We start from the raw sequence: 19,974 nt of genomic DNA, 5'->3' as shown, positions 1-19,974 counted from the left end.
ACCCACCAATTCACTATCTCAAAAAATTAGAATATGGTGACATGCCAATCAGCTAATCAACTCAAAACACCTGCAAAGGTCTCCTGAGCCTTCAAAATGGTCTCTCAGTTTGGTTCACTAGGCTACACAATCATGGGGAAGACTGCTGATCTGACAGTTGTCCAGAAGACAATCATTGACACCCTTCACAAGGAGGGTAAGCCACAAACATTCATTGCCAAAGAAGCTGGCTGTTCACAGTGTGCTGTATCCAAGCATGTTAACAGAAAGTTGAGTGGAAGGAAAAAGTGTGGAAGAAAAAGATGCACAACCAACCAAGGGAACCGCAGCCTTATGAGGATTGTCAAGCAAAATCGATTCAAGAATTTGGGTGAACTTCACAAGGAATGGACTGAGGCTGGGGTCAAGGCATCAAGAGCCACCACACACAGACGTGTCAAGGAATTTGGCTACAGTTGTCGTATTCCTCTTGTTAAGCCACTCCTGAACCACAGACAATGTCAGAAGCGTCTTACCTGGGCTAAGGAGAAGAAGAACTGGTGGTCCAGTGGTCCAAAGTCCTCTTTTTCAGATGAGAGCAAGTTTTGTATTTCATTTGGAAACCAAGGTCCTAGAGTCTGGAGGAAGAGTGGAGAAGCTCATAGCCCAAGTTGCTTGAAGTCCAGTGGTCCAAAGTCCTCTTTTTCAGATGAGAGCAAGTTTTGTATTTCATTTGGAGATCAAGGTCCTAGAGTCTGGAGGAAGAGTGGAGAAGCTCATAGCCCAAGTTGCTTGAAGTCCAGTGTTAAGTTTCCACAGTCTGTGATGATTTGGGGTGCAATGTCATCTGCTGGTGTTGGTCCATTTGTGTTTTTTGAAAACCAAAGTCACTGCACCCGTTTACCAAGAAATTTTGGAGCACTTCATGCTTCCTTCTGCTGACCAGCTTTTTAAAGATGCTGATTTCATTTTCCAGCAGGATTTGGCACCTGCCCACACTGCCAAAAGCACCAAAAGTTGGTTAAATGACCATGGTGTTGGTGTGCTTGACTGGCCAGCAAACTCACCAGACCTGAACCCCATAGAGAATCTATGGGGTATTGTCAAGAGGAAAATGAGAAACAAGAGACCAAAAAATGCAGATGAGCTGAAGGCCACTGTCAAAGAAACCTGGGCTTCCATACCACCTCAGCAGTGTCACAAACTGATCACCTCCATGCCACGCCGAATTGAGGCAGTAATTAAAGCAAAAGGAGCCCCTACCAAGTGTTGAGTACATATACAGTAAATGAACATACTTTCCAGAAGGCCAACAATTCACTAAAAATGTTTTTTTTATTGGTCTTATGATGTATTCTAATTTGTTGAGATAGTGAATTGGTGGGTTTTTGTTAAATGTGAGCCAAAATCATCACAATTAAAAGAACCAGAGACTTAAACTACTTCAGTCTGTGTGCATTGAATTTATTTAATACATGAGTTTCACAATTTGAGTTGAATTACTGAAATAAATGAACTTTTCCACGACATTCTAATTTATTGAGATGCACCTGTATGTATAACATGGTGCTGAATGATTACCATATTCATGTTCCACGGTGTTTACATGGCATGATACTTTTTAGTTTCACGAGAACCAAAATTACATTCTTTTGTTGTTGTCATTTTAATTCTCAGATTTCACAACCCCAAAACATCGGCCAAAAATCAGATACAATGGTTGTTGCAGTGGAGATTCGCCTAATGAGACCGAATTTCTGCAAGGCATCATCTGGGATCCGAACTCACCCAATCAAAGCTTGAATGGCGAGTATGACTATAAAATTATATATTCTGTGTTTATCTCCTTCCAAACAATGCAGATAATTGTTGGGTGGATCAGAATCCACCGTTTTCATGGTATGAGTAATAATATTATTTTAGAGCAACTTTACAAATGACAAAAATGGTTATTTTTGCTGGAAATTCAATGAAAAAATGGCTTGTATATTAACATCATCCAATGTGATGTTGCTATTATTACATAATACAGTGAATTAAATCTCAGTTGATTATTTTCACTTTTTTTGTATCTTGCGATTAATAGTTAACATTAAAAGACTTACTTTGTGTGGGGAATTTGCATGCTATATTCTTTGTGTAGGCTACACATCCAAAACCAGTTGAAAACTATTTTTCAATTACATGTTATACATCAGTAAATTAAGACTCACTTTGCATTACATCCAATAGTGACAAGTTCTTTCTCATTCTGACTTGAGACATCCTGCTCTATATTTTTGCATTACTCATGTAAAAAGTATTGCAGTCCTGCCCACTGATAGCCACACAAATGAATCTACCACGTTAGTAACTGTATGACAAAACTTTTACTGTCACACTGTATATACACTCATAACTGCCCAGCTCTACTACAGAGATATGTCACTTATTTAGCAGTATATATTTGTAACCCTTCACAGGAAAAGGGGGAGATGGCAGAGTCATTGAGATATCAGAGATTGTCAGTAGGATTGCACCAAAGGTTAGTGTCAATTCAAAATGAAATAAATAAGCGAAAGTATTGTGCGTATCATGGTACATTTAATCGAAATATCATACAATATTTAAGGTTGAGAGGCCTAAAGAAGGGGACTCAGTGCTCCAGTGGATTGGAGACAGTGCCATTCCCTGCACCCCAGAGATCAGACAGCCCCGGGTCAGGAGGATCTCAGCACAGTGCGTGTCCTGTAATCACTAACATACTTAAGACTTTTTTTTTTTTTTAAACATGCATGAAATGCACTCTCTATGACAGCCTTTGACTCTGTAAGCAGCCAAAAAAAAGAGTAAGGGGAGCGGCCCGCACTTTATTAGCCAATCAGAAAACTAGCCGATCAGAAATGCTTTCTGTCTGCTTTCATTTTGTGGTGTTCATGTTTGCTGACATGATTTGGGGGAGAGGGTGTGTGGTTGAATTTACCAAAAACTGATGAAGTCGCTTACAGCACTTTTCAGTTTATGTATAAAGTAGGCCTGGGTGATATGGACAAAAGAATAATAATGTACAGTACATTTCATACTATTAATGGGGAAGGAAATGCATTACACATGTTTGTGCAGTACCGCCACCTACTGATCTGGAGTGTGGAGCGTCACAAGAAAGTCTTTCAGTGGAGTGAAACGTCAGCTTAAGATAATTAAATTGGAGAAATTTCATCAAAAAGAGGTCACACACCTTACATATTGTGATAATATTTTTGGCCATATCTCCCAGCCCTGTAGTAGAAGTATGTGAACCTGTAGAGATTTTACTATACCGTTGACTGTTAGTGATCGGTGTCATAAGTTCATAGAATGGATCAACTATGAATTACAGTTGTGATTTTCAGATTGATGATATTAATGTTGTCTCCTCTAGGCAGAGCAACATTGAGGACCTCATGAAACTTGCCAAGCAGTTTGACATCAATATGACTCGTCAGGACAAAGAGAAACAGCAGAAAAGCATAGAAAACTTAAATAAACTCAATAAGTTACAAAGTGAAGGAACAACAAAGAGAACACCAGCATCTATCGGAATCATGACGGAAGAAGAGGAGCTTTGTGCGCTGTTTGATGGTCCCACTCAGCACTTAAGTGGGAGACTGAGCCCACCGTCAACAAACTGCACACCAAAAAGCAGAACCAACCCTGTGGCTCTGGCTGGACACTCAAGTTCTGCAGCAATCAAGAACACTTCTGCACCTAAAGAAAGCGAGGTTGACTTTGATTATGACTGGGAAAATGATGACTTTCTCAGTGACTCTTTTGTGTTGGAGATGACACAGAACCTAGTGCCTTTGAATGTAACTGAGAAACACAGGGCCACTCAGTCCATGTCTTGCTCCAGGAAATTTAATTCTGTGGCCAAAACAAACTCCTCTGTATCTAATGGCAGTGACATCTGCTTGCAGATTCAACAACGCACCAGCAAAAGCAGCACGTTTACTAGGACATGTCCTGAAGTCCAAACGTTTACTCGAAGCACTTTTAGGCTAAAGCCACAGGATCAAACTAACGAGAAGCTGCTAAGGACTTCACTTGTGGACCAAGTGAAGCATCAAGTACAGTTGTCCGAGGGAAAAAGGCCAGTGGAGCTTGATAGAACAATCAAAGTTTGTGAAGCCTCGGGCCAAAATTCTACTGCTCATTTTGACGTGGTTTCGGAAGACGACCTGAAGACTCTGTTTGATTCTGATGGTCTCTGGAATGACAAAGATGAAGACGATCTCCTGTGTCAAGCTTGCAATGATGTGGAAAGGCTGTCGGCTAGTCAGGAGGAGCAAAGACACAGCAAGGGTTATGCAGAGTTAGGCAAATCAAGAAGCTTAACATCTAGTGACACCATTCATGCTGAAACCATGGGCATCAACAGCAAGTCCTCACATGTGTTTGTCCGCTCAAACTCAGTACCGTGTTCCAGTGGCAGCACTGGATTTAAACAGGACTTCGGTGTTTTAGCGACAACTGAAGGGTCCAACTTTGGAATGGGAAGTCATAATCCTAACCAGTTCGGGCAAGCACAAAACAAATTGACTCAAGTGAAAAATGCCTCTGGACCCAGGCTCGGGTTTGTCAGAAGCACATCACCGACCATTACGCCACAAAGCACAACAGTGGGAAAGGCCTCTAATTCCCACTATTTCACTTTCAAAAGACATCTGCCTGACTCTGTGACGCTCAACAACAAAGGTGAGCTTTGTGCACTGTGGCACCTGTATTGCATTAGCTCTGAAATTGCATCATAGTATACTCTACATCTGATTACTGTAATAAGCAAGTTTGCTTGAGCTTTTAAAGGAATAGTTCAACCAAAAATTAAAATGCTGTCATCATTTACTTACCATAATGTCATTCCAGACCCATTTAATTTTCTTTCTTCTTAGGAACACAAAAGGAGATGTTTTGAATAATGTGCACACTTCTCTTTTTCACCAGGGGCTGTCAAGCTCCAAAACAGGACAAACAAAGCTTCACCATTAATGTACTCTATATAACTTGTGCACCATATTCCAAGTCTTCTGAAGCCACACGATAGCTTTGTGTGATGAACAGACCACAATTTAGTCATTTTTCATTGTAATTCATCATTTTTATTGCAGCTCTCAAATCTCATATTCAAACTTGGCGAGTCGCAATTGGTTACGAGACACATGAGGGCAGAAAACGGCATATAAGAAAGACATATCACACTCAATAGTAAATGTGAATTGGAAGCTTTAAACATCTTTGGGGGACAGCAATAAATGGGGTTTAAAATTAAGTGCATTAAAATCGCTAAAGTTTAAGCAAACACATTGTTAAAAAGTAAGAAAGTTCTTTCTTGGTGTCATAGCAGGTTCTTTTGTTAATCAAGCAGTACAGGAGGTCAAGAAAAATGCTTTGACATTCAAACTTGAGTGGAAAAAATTTACCAGTTCACGCCGATAGGAGGAAGTCCACTACCATTAACTATATCTCACTCAATAATGAAAATTATCTTGTCATTTACTTACCTTCATGCCATCCCAGATGTGTAAGACTTTATTTCTTCCGCAGAACACAAATGAAGATTTTTAGTAGAATATCTCAACTCTCTAGGCTCATACAATGCAAGTGAATGGTGACCAAAATGTTGAAGCTCCAATAAGCACATAAAGGCAGCATAAAATGTATTCATAAGACTTCAGTGTCTTCAGAAGCTATCCAATCAGTTTTGGGTGTGAAAAGACCAAAATGTAACTCCTTTTTAATTATAAATCTTGACATCAGCGGTCTCCTTGGCGATCATGATTTCAAGCTCGATTAAACTTCCTAGCGCAATCTAGCACTCTACGCATGCGTCAAACACTAGGAAGCGTAATCAATCTTGAAATCATGATCGTGCCTAGAGACTGCAATGACAAGATTTACAGTGAAAAAAAGTTACATTAAAAGTTACAAAGTTACTTTTTCCACCCAAAACCGATTGGATCGCTTCTGAAGACATGGATTGCTGGATTACTTCTTATTCTTTTAAAAATCTACGTTTGTATTCTGCAGAAGACAGAAAGTCATACACATCTTGGATGGCGTGGAGGTGAGTAAATGATGAGAATTTTCTTTTATGGGTGAACTATTCCTTTAAGCATGATGGCAGATCTATCAGCTATATACCCCCCTAGCAACTATAAGAATCTTCTGAAAATTTTATAGAATGCCTATAGAAGGTATTTGACTGAAACGTTTTAATATAATAAAGATTTGCAAGGTACGACAGTGTGCAGGGCTTTTTCTTTTTCATTTTTCATTGTATTGATGTGTCCTCTCTGCCCGCGACACGTTCATTAAAAGAGATAACAGGATTAACATAGACCATACGTTATCATCTGAATGCAATTTATAGATGCCTATACTGAATTAGTTAAAAGTAAATTATCGACCTCAAATCAAATGAAGAAACTATCAAACCAGTCATGATAATTTTCTTCTAGAAAATCAAACACAAACTGCGTCTTCCCACGACCTATTCACCCCATTCCACGCACTTTTCCCGGGAAAACGAGACAAAATGTATGAAGCCGATTTGGAAATAAACCATTCTTTGAATGCAAGCATTTATTTGTTTTACTAATTTATGTCAGTTATTAGGGTTACTTTCACTTAAATTGCTAAATTAAAGAGTTTACTTCCAAAATTTTGCTCATGCGAACAATTTGAAAATACAAAAACTTTCATGAATCCGAGAATTTACGTGAACGAATTACACAAATTTATTCTGCTTGTGTTTTATTAAAGAGTTAGTTCACCCAAAAATAAAAATCCTCATGATTTACTTACCTTTAAGCCATCCCAGATGTGTATGAATTTCCTTCTTCAGCAGAACCGAAGTGAAGATTTTTATAAGCACATTTCAGCTCTGTTTGTCCATACAATGCAAGTAAACAGGTGCCATCAGTCTGCTGGCTATTTGACGGTCCAAAATTCATATTTAGGCAGCATAAAAGTAATCCACATGACTCCAGTTGATCAGTTAATGTCTTCTGAAGCAAACCGATAGGTTGGTGTAAGAAACAAATCGATAATTAAAATGTTTTTATCTTTAAATCATTGCTTCCGGCCAGCACTTTATTGTTGTTTGAAATGACCTAACTCTCGCGTGACGTTCGTTCCTCTGTTGTATACAAAGCGCACACTTCCGACTTCTCGCGTGAACGCGCCATTTTGCTTATGTCATAGATATGTCGACTGCTGGCAGGAAGCAATTTTTTTCAAGTTAATAAAGTTTTTATTATCGATTTATTTTTTTACACAAACCTATCGATTTGCTTCAGAAGACATTAATTGATCGAGTCATGTGGATTACTTTTATGCTGCCTAAATATGACTTTTGGATCGTCAAATAGCCAGCAGACTGATGGCACCTGTTTACTTTGTATGGACAAACTGAACTGAAATGTGCTTATAAAAATCTTCACTTCAGTTCTGCTGAAGAAGGAAAGTCATACACATCTGGGATGGCTTAAAGGTAAGTAAATCATGAGAGAATTTACATTTGTGGGGGAACTAACCCTTTAATGGGACTCATTGTATGTAAAAGTATCTCCTTTTGTGTTACATGAAAGAAAGTCATATGAGTTTGGAACAACATGAGGATGGGTAAATGATGGCAGATTTTTCATTTTTGAATGAACTATTCCTTATAATAGTTTTCAGCGCCATATATATATATATATATATATATATATATAAAAGAAAAAAAAATTCATGCTTTGAAAGTTTCAAATTTCCCATTAACATTGCACAGAAGCTTTACAATACATGTTTTGTTTTTGTTGTTTTGCAGTTTTTGTTTCATCCCCTACAACAGTGAAATGTTCAGCTGCTGAGATTGAGAGGAAGAAACAGGAAGCAATAGCGAGGAAGGGATTACGCATGCAGGCTCGCCAGAAAAATGGAGCACCTACATAGGATACCACGGAGGAGTCTGCAATATGGCATTAATGTTTAGGGCTGTAATTTACTAATAATGTTATTGTCATTGTGCCACTGTTTCCTTGAGCTGCTATTCTGAAAAGCTGTGACTCATAGCCTGGAGATCTCACTCCAGTCCTCCGTATCCATTACTAATATATATTTAACACTGTCTCTTTGAAGGAAATGTTATTTGAATATTTCTCATGCTTTTCAGAATAATGTACTGCAGTGTTAAATCTGTCTAACAGCCAATCTAATGAAAGGAATTTCTCGCACATTACAGTTCCATTATTACCACCCAGTATTGTCAATCAAATTAATGGCAGAGCTCTGCGATTCTTCACACCTTTTGCCAACGTTTGATGAAGCATTTCAAACAAGTGTCACTAGGATTATGATTGAAAGGAGTGTGTGCTGTGGGCTACATCCCAGTATACGCAATTACAAATGAGAGGTTTCAATTGGTCAAAAGATTGGGTTTAGTCTTCCAATCATTGCTAAACATTTCAAAAGAATCTTTACTCATTGTAAATGAAGGAAAAATACTTGAATATTTGTTTATCAAGCTAGAGATCTGGTTTGTATTTACTTTGTTGTCTTTAAGTTTAATTATTTTTTTTTTTCTGTTAAAAAAACATAACTATGTATATAATAAAAAAAGCAAGCAAACAAAACAAAGAAACCTATCTGAAATCATGTATTATTGCTTTCAAAGTCTATTAAAAAACTTGGAACATTGACTGCAATCTTCAGGTCCCTGTCATTGCCTAACAGTGCAATTACATAATTACATGCAGAAATATCAGTTCAGATGTCTAAACCTCATCTATAACAAATTACATTCTTAACATGTAATGCTCTTAAAGTATAATCTTTTTACATTTGTTTATGCTAATTAAATATCTCTTTCCATTTATAACCCCTCCACACCTGGTGCATTGTATATGCCACAATGTTAGTCATTGTGTGCCCTGGGGAATGTCTGCATATCATTGGGATCTGGGCCCTGGCCCTTCTCAGGTGTAAGCCACACAGGTGTGTGCGTGTTTGTACTTCAGTCAAGACATTGTAGCGCAAAGCGGCTCCCCTCTTCTCCCGTTCAATTACTGTAAATCAAATGCCACAGTAATTTGGCAAGAGGATGAGGACTTTTTTTATTACTGTGATTATGGTTATGATGATGACTACAATTTATTCCAAGCAGATGATGAAAACGCCGGGCCCTACAGGTGTTGAGTTCATACAATATAGAAGTTGGTGATGGATTTTTCTTTAATGTGGCATTATCAAGCTGCTGGAGAACAGACTAATGGGTGTTTCTGTATTTTTCCATCAAAAATGTAGAGCAATTACTGATTATTGTGATGGATCCTTGCCATGCAGCAGGAGCGTTCTCTGGTATCAAACTGTAGTAATTATGTCAAATTACTGTGCTTTGTTGCCAGATGCAATTTGCATTTCAGCATACTTGTTGGTTTGGGGCAGAAACAAGATAATGGCTCGCAGATTTAACCAAGAAGGAAACTCGAACGGTAAATTTAAGGATTCTGGAGACTAAAACACTCTTATTTGTTGCAGTGAACAGATGTTAATGTGGTGTCTTAGAGCTTATAGGGTACAGTGATGAAAATGTACTTTTCCAAAAACTAACAAAACCTAATCCCTTTCACTCACCTGAATCTTCAGTGGTGTCTAAAGTTGTGTCATGCCACCACTTACCAAAGTGAAATCATCCTTTAAGAGCTGAAAAGGTGCCAATTTAATCTTTGACAGAGTGCATTATCTTTATGTTAACAGCATCAGGACAGAGCATGGGTGACATCTGCCAAGTTTTTCGTTCGACCAGAACTGCAACAACCTGGGGAATTAAAGACCTTAATGGAATAGTTCACCCCAAAATTAAAATTCTGTCCTTATTTACTCGCCCTTCAAGTCAATCCAATCATATATATAGTATATGCTGTTTTTAACTATTTTTAAGGTGTCAACTTCTAGGATGTGACGTCATTTCAAACTAAATCTGGCCAAAAAAGAAGGTGTTTTTGAGTTGCGGTGGTTCAAAACAGCTTGCCAGCACAAAACACCAACATTTTGTTTCCGGTTAATTCTTCCCTCAGTCGAGATCAGGAAACAAGAACACACTAGAATGCAGAGTCGCCAAGATGGTGCAAACTCACGTACATCTGTGCGATTGTTCACGTAGAAACACTGTCCAAGATAATTTCATGTCATGTCATTTTCTTCTTCTTTTATTTATTTTTTGTATTTTTTTTTAATATAAAGTCTATATAGTATATATATATATATATATATATATATATATATATATATATATATATATATATAAAAGTATATAAAATACAATAACAAATGGTAACCAGTACATATGGCCATGTATAGTGTGTTAGCATTAGCAAAAGCACCATGAATGCAGTATGTAAACAAGACAAATTACATATTATCTACTGCATATATATTACTTTATATCATCAAGTGGTTAAAACAGCTTATTTTGCTGATATGTGTATCCTACTCATAGGCAGGGTTGGGAGGGTTACTTTTGAAATGTATTCCACTACAGATTACAGAGTACATGCTGTAAAATGTCATTTGTAATGCATTCTGTTAGATTACTCAAGGTCAGTAACATATTCTAAATACTTTGGATTACTTCTTCAGCACTGGTAGATTTTTTTCACTTGTTTTGACTACTCTGCCAGTACAGTAAGACAAAATACACATGTTAAAAATACATTCTCTGAAAAACCTAAATATCATATGCAGTGTTGTTTCTAAAACAAGATCAATCAAATTGATCTTGTTTTAAGGATTTTTAGATATTTTTACAGGAAAACAATACAAAAATTATTATCAAGAATATGATTTATGCCCTAAAATCAAAGGACTTACAAGAGAAAAAAAGTTATGCTTTAATGTGAATTTTCTTGATAAAAAATATAATCGTGCCCAGTAACAGGTGCATGTAAAATGGCTAGAAATAGCAATTTAGCTTAGCATAAAGCTGACAATTTACACAAGGTTTATTTCAATTTCTTGTGCTCCAAACTTACTTCAAACTTACTTCTCTGTCTGCTCGTATGAATGTAACACATCATTAGAAAGTGTTTCACCGCTGTTCAAATGCACTTTGGATCACATCATATATATGTATAAAAGTTTTCCATCTGAAAGGACTAAATATTAAATGAAACAAATGACAATAAAATGCAAAGTAATCTCTTCAGTAATCAAAATACTTTATGAAAGCAACTATATTCTGATTACCAATGATTTAAATTGTAACTGTAGTGGAATACAGTTACTAATATTTTGTATTTTAAAAACGTAATCCCGTTACATGTATTCCGTTACTCCCTACCCCTGCTCATAGCCATGTAGTCAACACAATTTAATGTCACATTGGCTATTTTTTTTTTCATGTTGTATGCTGTCAGAACAACGTGCGTCTTTAAATGCTCCTCTGCATGCCGACCCCAGTGGTGTGGACGGTGGCTAAAAGTTTGCAAACAGTATACGTTTGCTCAGCTGTTTTGACTTTCGTTCTAGCTCTGAGCTCTGAACGTGAAACAACTTCACTGTGAGCGTACTGGAGCCTTTTTGCAGTTGTTGTCCACTTATAGTGACCACGTTTGTCAAACTCCAAAAAGAACAAAAGCACAATAAAAGTACCATAAAAGTAGTCCCTATGACTCGTACATTACATTCCAAGTTTTCTAAAGCCATATGAAAGCTTTGTGTGAAATTTAATGCTCTCATCTCATTCTCCATTATCCGGCTTTGACATGTGACAACCGATGACGTTGTGGCATTAATTACGTCAAACCTGGTACAATGCATCCATTTTTGAATCTGAACACAAATTAGATTTTAGAGCTTCAGCTGTGAAGTAGATTAGCAAAATAATGATTTCATTTTCTTGACAAAGCTGTTGTATGATTTCAGACAGCAAAAAGTAAAATGGACTACTTTTATGATGTTTTTTTGTCCTTTTTGGAGCTTGGCAGATGTGGTTACTACAAACTATATATGGGTCTGGAACAAGATGAGGATGAGTAAAAAAGTATGAGATAGATCACAACAAACATTTTGATGTTTTTTTTTTTTTCCATGCATTATGCCACGCTTGAAATGACTGTTGTTGTCATAGCATCGTCCACTGCAGATTACGACACAAAAGTGAGACTAATACACAAAACAGCGGTGCAGGGGGGCACCGGGGGCTGCAGTTGTCATCAAGCTAAATGAACTGTGAATATTTTCACAGTGCGTGTCATTAGCAGCTTAGATTTGTTTCAACAAGGCTTACCTGAGGGCACTATTCATTGGCCCCCAGGTATGAATGGGCTAATGCACACTCTAAAGCAGAGCCTTCTCCACTCTGCAGACATCTCACAGCTGAAAGGAGCCTCATGTTTTCTCCATTATAAGAGCATTCCTGCGTAGACAGGTCGGTCAGGAGATTGTACATGGAATATGCTGAATCCACTAATATGAATAGACCCCAGTCTCTATTATAGTTTATTTTTCAAAACATTTGTGGGATATAACAAACCTTTGGCATGGCTAAATGATTTTTATTTCATAAGTTTTGATTATAGATCATGCTTTGCATGGCTTTCTGTGTTTGTTTGGCCTCCAGACTTCATTTTGGCTCCTTGTTCTGCATGAGTCATTATTTCTTCAGACTGCAGCCTTTGGTTTTCTAGTGTTTTGGGGTAAAAGAAATCCATACGATTATATTCTGAGTCTTCCAAAGCTATATGATAGCTTTGTGTGAGGAACAGACCAACATTTAAATGATAATTATATCATCATTTGCTCACCTTTATGTTGTTCCAAACCCATACAACTCCTTTTTTCCGTGGAACATAAAGGTTGAACCATTAGGCAGAATCACAAATGTGTTTTATATACACTCACTAAGCACTTTATTAGGAACACTATTATGGTCTTCTGCTTTTGTAGGCCATCCACCTCAAAGTTCGACATGTGCATTCTGAGATGCTATTCTGCTCACTACAATTGTACAGAGCGGTTATCTGAGTTACTGTAGCTTTTCTGTCAACTCGAACCAGTCTGGCCATTCTCCGTTGACCTCTCATCAACAAGGTGTTTTCGTCCGCAGAACTGGATGTTTTTTGTTTTTGGCACCATTCTGAGTAAACTCTAGAGACTGTTGTGTGTGAAAATCCCAGGAGATCAGCAGTTACAGAAATACTCAAACCAGCCCGTCTGGCACCAACAAACATGCCACAGTCCAAATCACTGACATTTTTTCCACATTCTGATGGTTGATGTGAACATTAACTGAAGCTCCTGACCCATATCTGCATGAGTTTATGCACTGCACTGCTGCCACACGATTGGCTGATTAGATAATCGCATTAATAAGTAGGTGAACAGGTGTACCTACTAAAGTGTTCAGTGAGTGTATATTGTCACATATGAGATTTCTGCGCCATTTTCTTTTCTTTTTTTTTAATCTAAATGCAAACGCAAATGAGATTTAAGAGCTACGACAGAGAGGAAGATCATCACTAAAAAAACAACTAAAATTTCACAAGCTATCATATGAGTCATATGGACTACTTTAATTATGCTTTTATGGTTGGTTTGAAAAATCTCTCTATTATAGTATATTTTTCAAAACATTTGTGGGATATGACAGAGCTTTGGCATTGGTGAATGATTTGTGTTTCTTGTGTTTTTCCACAACACATTTTTAGCCATGCATTGCATTGTTCTCTGAGTTCATTCTTTCAGCAATATGCATGTTCCTTCAGATGGGCTGCAAACTTCTTGGCTCCTTGTTCTGCATGAGTCATTGCTTCTCTTGACTGTAACCTCTCATTGCTAGTGTTCATTCCTTATCTGATTTCTCATCAAGATATTCCCCTATCTTATTATATTAGGCTTGCTGATAAGAACCCACAGACTAAAGCTTTTTTTTTTTTTTAAACATTTATTCATTGCACAAACTCTGTCCAACAAATAACCCTGTCACTGCATTCCTTGAGCCTACATCTGCCAACACCTTCTCGCTACAATGGCTTCAGAATTTTTTTCCCCCTTTTTTTTCTTTGGCATGCCATCATATGGCGGCGTGGGCTGTAATGGTGTGCTGACAGGTTTAGGGTGAGGTAATTTTTTTTATACATCAGATCAGCCCCCGAGGAGCTCCACAGCCTGTGGGTTTCAGCTTTTAATCAAACGGACTTATTATGAACTAATTGTTGATATAAACTTTTAACGAATTGGACAAATCACTTTGCGCTCAGCACATTGTCATTTCTGACGTGTCTTTTCAATGCACATTTGGTTCTGATTGTGTGCGCTGTGCATTCCGTAATGATGCTAAAACACTGGTAGTGTGTGTCAATAAGGCTTGGTCATGCTGAGCAGTGCTTCAGTTCATTATGTGTTAGAAGACTGCATAAAGAAGTCTAAGATTGAAATTCCAGCTGTCCCTTAAACACACACACATAGTCCATGGAAAATGCAACTGTGGTCTTCGGCCAGGGCTTCCCGTTCATGCAGAGCTCGGCTTCAGTCCCCTGCTTTTTTATCTGGCTCTCCTTCTCGCTCAGGTCGACTTGACCCAGCCCCTTTCCAAGGACCAGTGTTGGAGAGTAACTAACTAAATGTAGTGGCACTACTAACTTAACTATATTTTTCAGTAGCATGACAGTATAGAAAGCATAGCTTTTCCAGTAACGACATTCTTTTTTCAGGAAGAATGTTTTTCATGACACATTGTTTGTGCATTACAGCCAAGTGAGCCAAGGCAATAGAACACAACAGTCTGGTTCCAGAAGTAAAAATACCATTAATTTTCTGCATAGGTGAATTGATGGTTAACGATAACTTCTAAACCTTTAAAGACAGACCTACTGTGAGCTCTGAGGTTGTTAATCGATGGCAGATTCTTCTGCTAAATCCATCAGTCCACGTTAATTCAAAAATCTTGTTTAATAGTACAATTTCTGGTGAATAACTACACTACCCATGATCCTCAAGGAAAATGATCCAGTAGTCAGAGAATCACACTAAAAGAGCTCTGCAGCAACCGTCCACTTCCAAGACACAATGCAATTGACACAAAGTCGGTCTCCCTATTTGCATATACCTGAATATTTTGAAACAGAATTAAATTATATTGTTTTTATACTCAAAATAAACTCTTCCGGCAGGACCAAAGGGGTTGGCTATATCGCGAAAATGGTTTACGTTTAAAATGTTAAAGTCCCCGTATTCATAAGTTAGGCATATGAGGTATCATTTGAAAGCTTAGAATATGAACTTTTCAGATGTAACCATCACTTATTTTTGTTACATAAATTAGCAAAATAAGGACTCAAAACATTCGCATTGCAAATTCGCGCCCCCTAGAGGTAATGGGGTAGAAATATTTATATGAAAAGAAAAGTCCTAAACATAACACCTAAATGAACAAGTCATATATCAAATGAAAGCTCTCATTCTTATTGCCCTGATACCACAGTTTGAATGATTTTCAAAAGAATCTTAAAGTGAAATATGATTTCTGTTAGTCATCAAAAAACCAAATGTCTCTTTATGCTCCAATAACTGCTGCTGTAAGCCCCAAGCAGCCAAAAACTTTATATCTGCTTTTACCTTTGGCAGTTTTCTAAAACATTATCAATTTTCTACTTGTCTGTGAGCTTGCTTGTCTGAATAATCCATTGTTATATCTTAAATGTCCAGAACAAAATATGCCATCCAGCAGGAAAAGCATGCTTAACAAATCATCAGAAAAAAATGTATATGTCATTGCAGAGGATCTCAGCTTTCTAATGACACCTAGATTGAGCTTCTAGTACAATAAAACAATGAGGGCAGTGCTGAGCTTTTAAGTTTGAGTGTGAAAAATTTCGGGTGGCAGCCCAAAAATGTACCAGATTATAAGGGGTTAAATAAAAAAAATTTACATTTTCCATCGTTTGTAATTTGATTATGGCATTCCTGATACTTTATAGGATTGTAGTTAATGCTCTTGCAAAAGATGTTAAGTACACAGTCTTGTACCTTTGTCTTTTTGTCTGATTTTCAAAAACATGTTTGCTTCAAATCAATGTTGTGATTCACCTTAGTGCTGGCTGGTTTAGTTCATGGATTAGAACTCTTTTATGAAGGATTTTATGAAATCCCTATGGAAAAATGAATGGAAAAAACACTTGGGAAACCAAGATGGCTGAAAAAGTGGGTGGGCACTGTTTCACTCTATTGATCTTCTGTATTGCTTCTGTTTGCATACTGAGTTATACTTGGTGACAGATGTTGGTGGCACATCGGGCACAGAAGTTGCCTTTATTCAAAACAGCTTCCTCGAAATTGCAATGTCCCACCTGGACAGGACACATCTGCTGAGTTCGGAATGGCACACTACCATACTAATCTAACTATTTTTTCCATACCTACTGTATATATATAGTGGACTCAACCATCCTCTAGCACCTCTCTACCCACCGTATGGTAGTAAAAGCCTCCTCAACTTCTCCAGTCCTCCATCAGTGGCAGTTAATGGAGGTATTTGTTACTGTCAGCTCATCTGGCCTCCATTACATCTCCATTACCCTCTCTCTCTCTCTCTCTCTCTCTCTCTCTCTCTCTCTCTCTCTCTCTCTCTCTCTCTCTCTCTCTCTCTCCTTTTTTTGCCATTACACAATGTTTTTGTTTTGCAGCTTCATTATGCTCTGCTCTGGTTTTGCCATTTTATGTGCTTTTTCAGGCAGTCAATCTCTGGAAAAAGAGATGGGATTGTTTTCGATGCTCTCTGTGTGCTGCCAGCAGTATGACCTTGAAAATAAAATCCCTCCAAAATTAGGTTTATGGTTTAACTCACAACAGACACTCGCATGCTTAGACATGATCATTATGGTCTACCCATCCTAATGCATCCTCATGCACAGGCCAGGTGTATTCATACATGTCTTTTCCAACGCACAGGGATGCATTATTCACATACATACACATACACATACACATACGTTTACTTAATGTGACCTAAATGAGGACATGGGTACTTTGCTACTACCATGCAAATGCAACAGTTAAGGCTGCTTTGTTCCTGCTCAACATTTTATATAAAGTTGCTATACGGTATAACAGCTAAACTAAATTATACCTGCTCTGACCCACCTCTGCCCATAGTATCAAAGGCATTTTAATACTGATGATTTAATATGTCTGTATTCTTAATTTCATATTTAAACTATAATTTCATAACATTATTTAATTGTTAAAAATCATAATTCATTGAAAGCTAATTGTTAACACTTGCAGTTTTGGTCATATTCATTTATGTATATCAGCAACCATTTGCTGCATTTTGTACATTTTTACACCATGAAAATAGCTTGTATTTGACCAAAATTTCATTATCATCAGCAAGCTAACTGAGTAATGTACTATGCTGTCAGAATAAAAGTTCCTCAAAAATATGTATGAATGAACCTGGCGTCGTCAATGTTTTCTGTTCTTTCAGACAGCAAAGCACTTGAACGCGATGTACACGTAATTACCACTGCAAAAGTGGGAAGTAGGATAATTCTGATAGCACATGAAGGCAGCACGAGTGCACACACACACACACGCAAGGCTTCATTCCACTTCCATCAAGTAAGCCAGTAAAAAGTCTGTGACTATGATCAATGTTTATTGCTTTTGGCACTTCGTCAGAAGTTCCTTTACCTGGATGTGGCTAATTAATCATGGCAGGCACGAGAAGTGCAAAGCAGCTCATATATGGAGATGAGATCAGCAGTGGAGGGGAGCAGAGACGGCCAGGGCTCTCCACTGACTGGAGATCAGCCACTGCACTCGAGAAAAAAAAATTTCCAACATGAAACGGAGCCTTACAGGCAGAGTTGGAGTTCCCAGTCCAATTACACAAGCCGCAGGCTCATGCAAGTATGCACTGACAAATAAACAAAGAAATCTGAGATGCTAATGCAGCTCTGGCTTAATTAACTTTTTGGATTTAAAAAAAAAAAAATGTATGCCCTATCAAAAAGTGCACTTAGAAGAGAGTAATCATTTGTCATTCAGTGTTTGAAGACTGCAGGAATTTATTCATACTGTAGCTTTATGGACATGCACACTCCATAGTAGGACGGCATTAGAGTTTTACCTCGGTTTAAAGTGTAATTGATTTTTTTCTAGGCACTGCAGTTAGGATGTAGTGTGACTGAGGTGCTTTCAGCACCCTAATGAGTGTTGTAAATTACAAGCCTTAAAGCGAGTCTGTGCCATGCTGCAAAAGATGGTATTTAAAAAAATAAATAAAAAAAATTGAGAAATGTATTATTCTTCAGCGATATGAAGAAGTGTGACTACTCTCACTTACTGTTAAAAGTGGGTCCCCTGATTTACAACATGTCATTTCCCAACAAGAAGCAAAAGTATAATTCAGGGATAGTAAAACACTTTACGATGCATTATTAAATCGACACTTTAATGTGCCTATCCGAAAATGTGTTAACAGAGAATATACTCAAATTTACAAATACATCAAATAGGTTGCCCCTGCTGAACAAATGGTAAGACTGGTACCAGAAAAATTCTCTTTTTGTCCTACTTTTGGCTTTATAAGTAAGCAATAAGGTACGAGAGGCTGTGCTATATTGTCGATATAGTAACCAGCTACGAGGTTAATCACAAAATAAACTTTGGAGTAAAAAAGTATTTCAAAGTCGGACAAAAAGACAAAGGTATGAGGGCATGAACTACAATACCGTGAAGCATTGCAGATGACGTATTCAAATTAAAAATTATGGGGGGAAAAAACGATTGATTTAAACTTGTTGATTATAAGTATAACTGCAAAATATTCTAATATAATATATCATATTGAGAGTGTAGAAAACTCGATTGCATCATTTTTAGTGTGTCATGGAAGTGGGCAGTCGCTGCATAGCTCTTTTGCCACAGTATGGCCCTGTCCCAAATGGCATTGCGATCCTCCTCCGAGTCCAGATTTTGGTGATGTGAGTGCAGACCAATGGGGCGTTAGTCAGCATTTGGAACAGACTTCTAGACTTCATTGATATGACAAATTTTTATACTTTGTTTATCATATACATACATTTTACAAATTGATATTAGCGAATGCCATGCCATTGGTAGGGTAAGGGAACACACTTTAAACTCACTCTTGATTTTTTTTTATTAATTTATTTTTTTTATTTATTTATTCCAAGTAACACACTGACAATAAATCAGTACAAAATCTAATCAAGAACCTATGAAATAAAAAGTGCACATATAACAAAAACAAAACTATTATGCACAAATCATTCTATTTATTTACACAGCCACACTTCTTCAGGTATATAAATCGCTGATAGACTGAAAATTGCTATTTAAATAAATATAATACATTTAGCAAGCTACAGTGTGTGGGAAAGTATTAAAGGATTAATTCTCTCCTGTCTTAATATTTTAGAGACTCACATTAATTCTAAAATCATCTTTGAAACAATGATAGCAAAGGTTAACAAAGTTACAAATGAAGATAATTCATTATATAATAATCAAAATGTTTACAAATATAACATTCTTTAATAATAAAATAATAATATCAGATCATTCAAAGACATTACAAAGACATGGCAGATGAGTAAAGCATTGATTACTTAATTCAAAAAGTGGCTTTAGAAGTCAATATAGTGTTTGGTTTATTTCCATATTGTTGAATGTAAGCCTATCACTGGCCTACTGTTCACAGCCATTCCTTTTACAACTGAGTTCGTCAATCTGTCCAAGATAGATGTTTTCACAGGACACATTCATGCGTTCTGTCTGTACACATGTTGGGTGGACGCTTTTGATGTGTTTGCTTGTGGTTGCATCCAGGGTTTAAAATTTACTTTTTGGCCACTGTGGCTATTAGTGTTCCAAGGTCACTAGCCACTCAGCATTTCAACTAGCCAAAATCCCCATTTTAGTAAGGATGATTTAAAAACCGATGATGTGTATTTGTCTCCTCTTTACCTCGTC

General features: G+C 37.3%; 1 protein-coding gene across 1 annotated transcript; it reads left to right on the top strand.

The window, feature by feature from the left end:
* Positions 1-3,828: 3,828 nt before the first annotated feature.
* LOC127412410 (uncharacterized) lies at positions 3,829-7,939 on the top strand. Its single transcript, XM_051648739.1, has 2 exons — positions 3,829-4,692; positions 7,805-7,939. Exons 1-2 carry the CDS (start codon positions 3,837-3,839, stop codon positions 7,927-7,929), a joined length of 981 nt encoding a protein of 326 aa, XP_051504699.1. The 5' UTR covers positions 3,829-3,836; the 3' UTR covers positions 7,930-7,939.
* The last annotated feature ends 12,035 nt before the right edge of the window (positions 7,940-19,974 follow it).

This window comes from Myxocyprinus asiaticus, chromosome 21 (assembly GCF_019703515.2).
Source record: "Myxocyprinus asiaticus isolate MX2 ecotype Aquarium Trade chromosome 21, UBuf_Myxa_2, whole genome shotgun sequence".
In the NCBI taxonomy this organism is placed as follows: Eukaryota; Metazoa; Chordata; class Actinopteri; order Cypriniformes; family Catostomidae; genus Myxocyprinus; species Myxocyprinus asiaticus.
Note: the sequence above shows the minus strand (reverse complement) of the source record. Positions and strands in the feature narration are given on the sequence as shown.

Coding starts and splice junctions, on each gene's coding strand:
- LOC127412410 (XM_051648739.1), top strand. CDS start 3,837: ATGTCTTGCTCCAGGAAATTTAATTCTGTGGCCAAAACAAACTCCTCT. Junction 4,693..7,804: donor TGTGACGCTCAACAACAAAG/GTGAGCTTTGTG, acceptor GTTGTTTTGCAG/TTTTTGTTTCATCCCCTACA.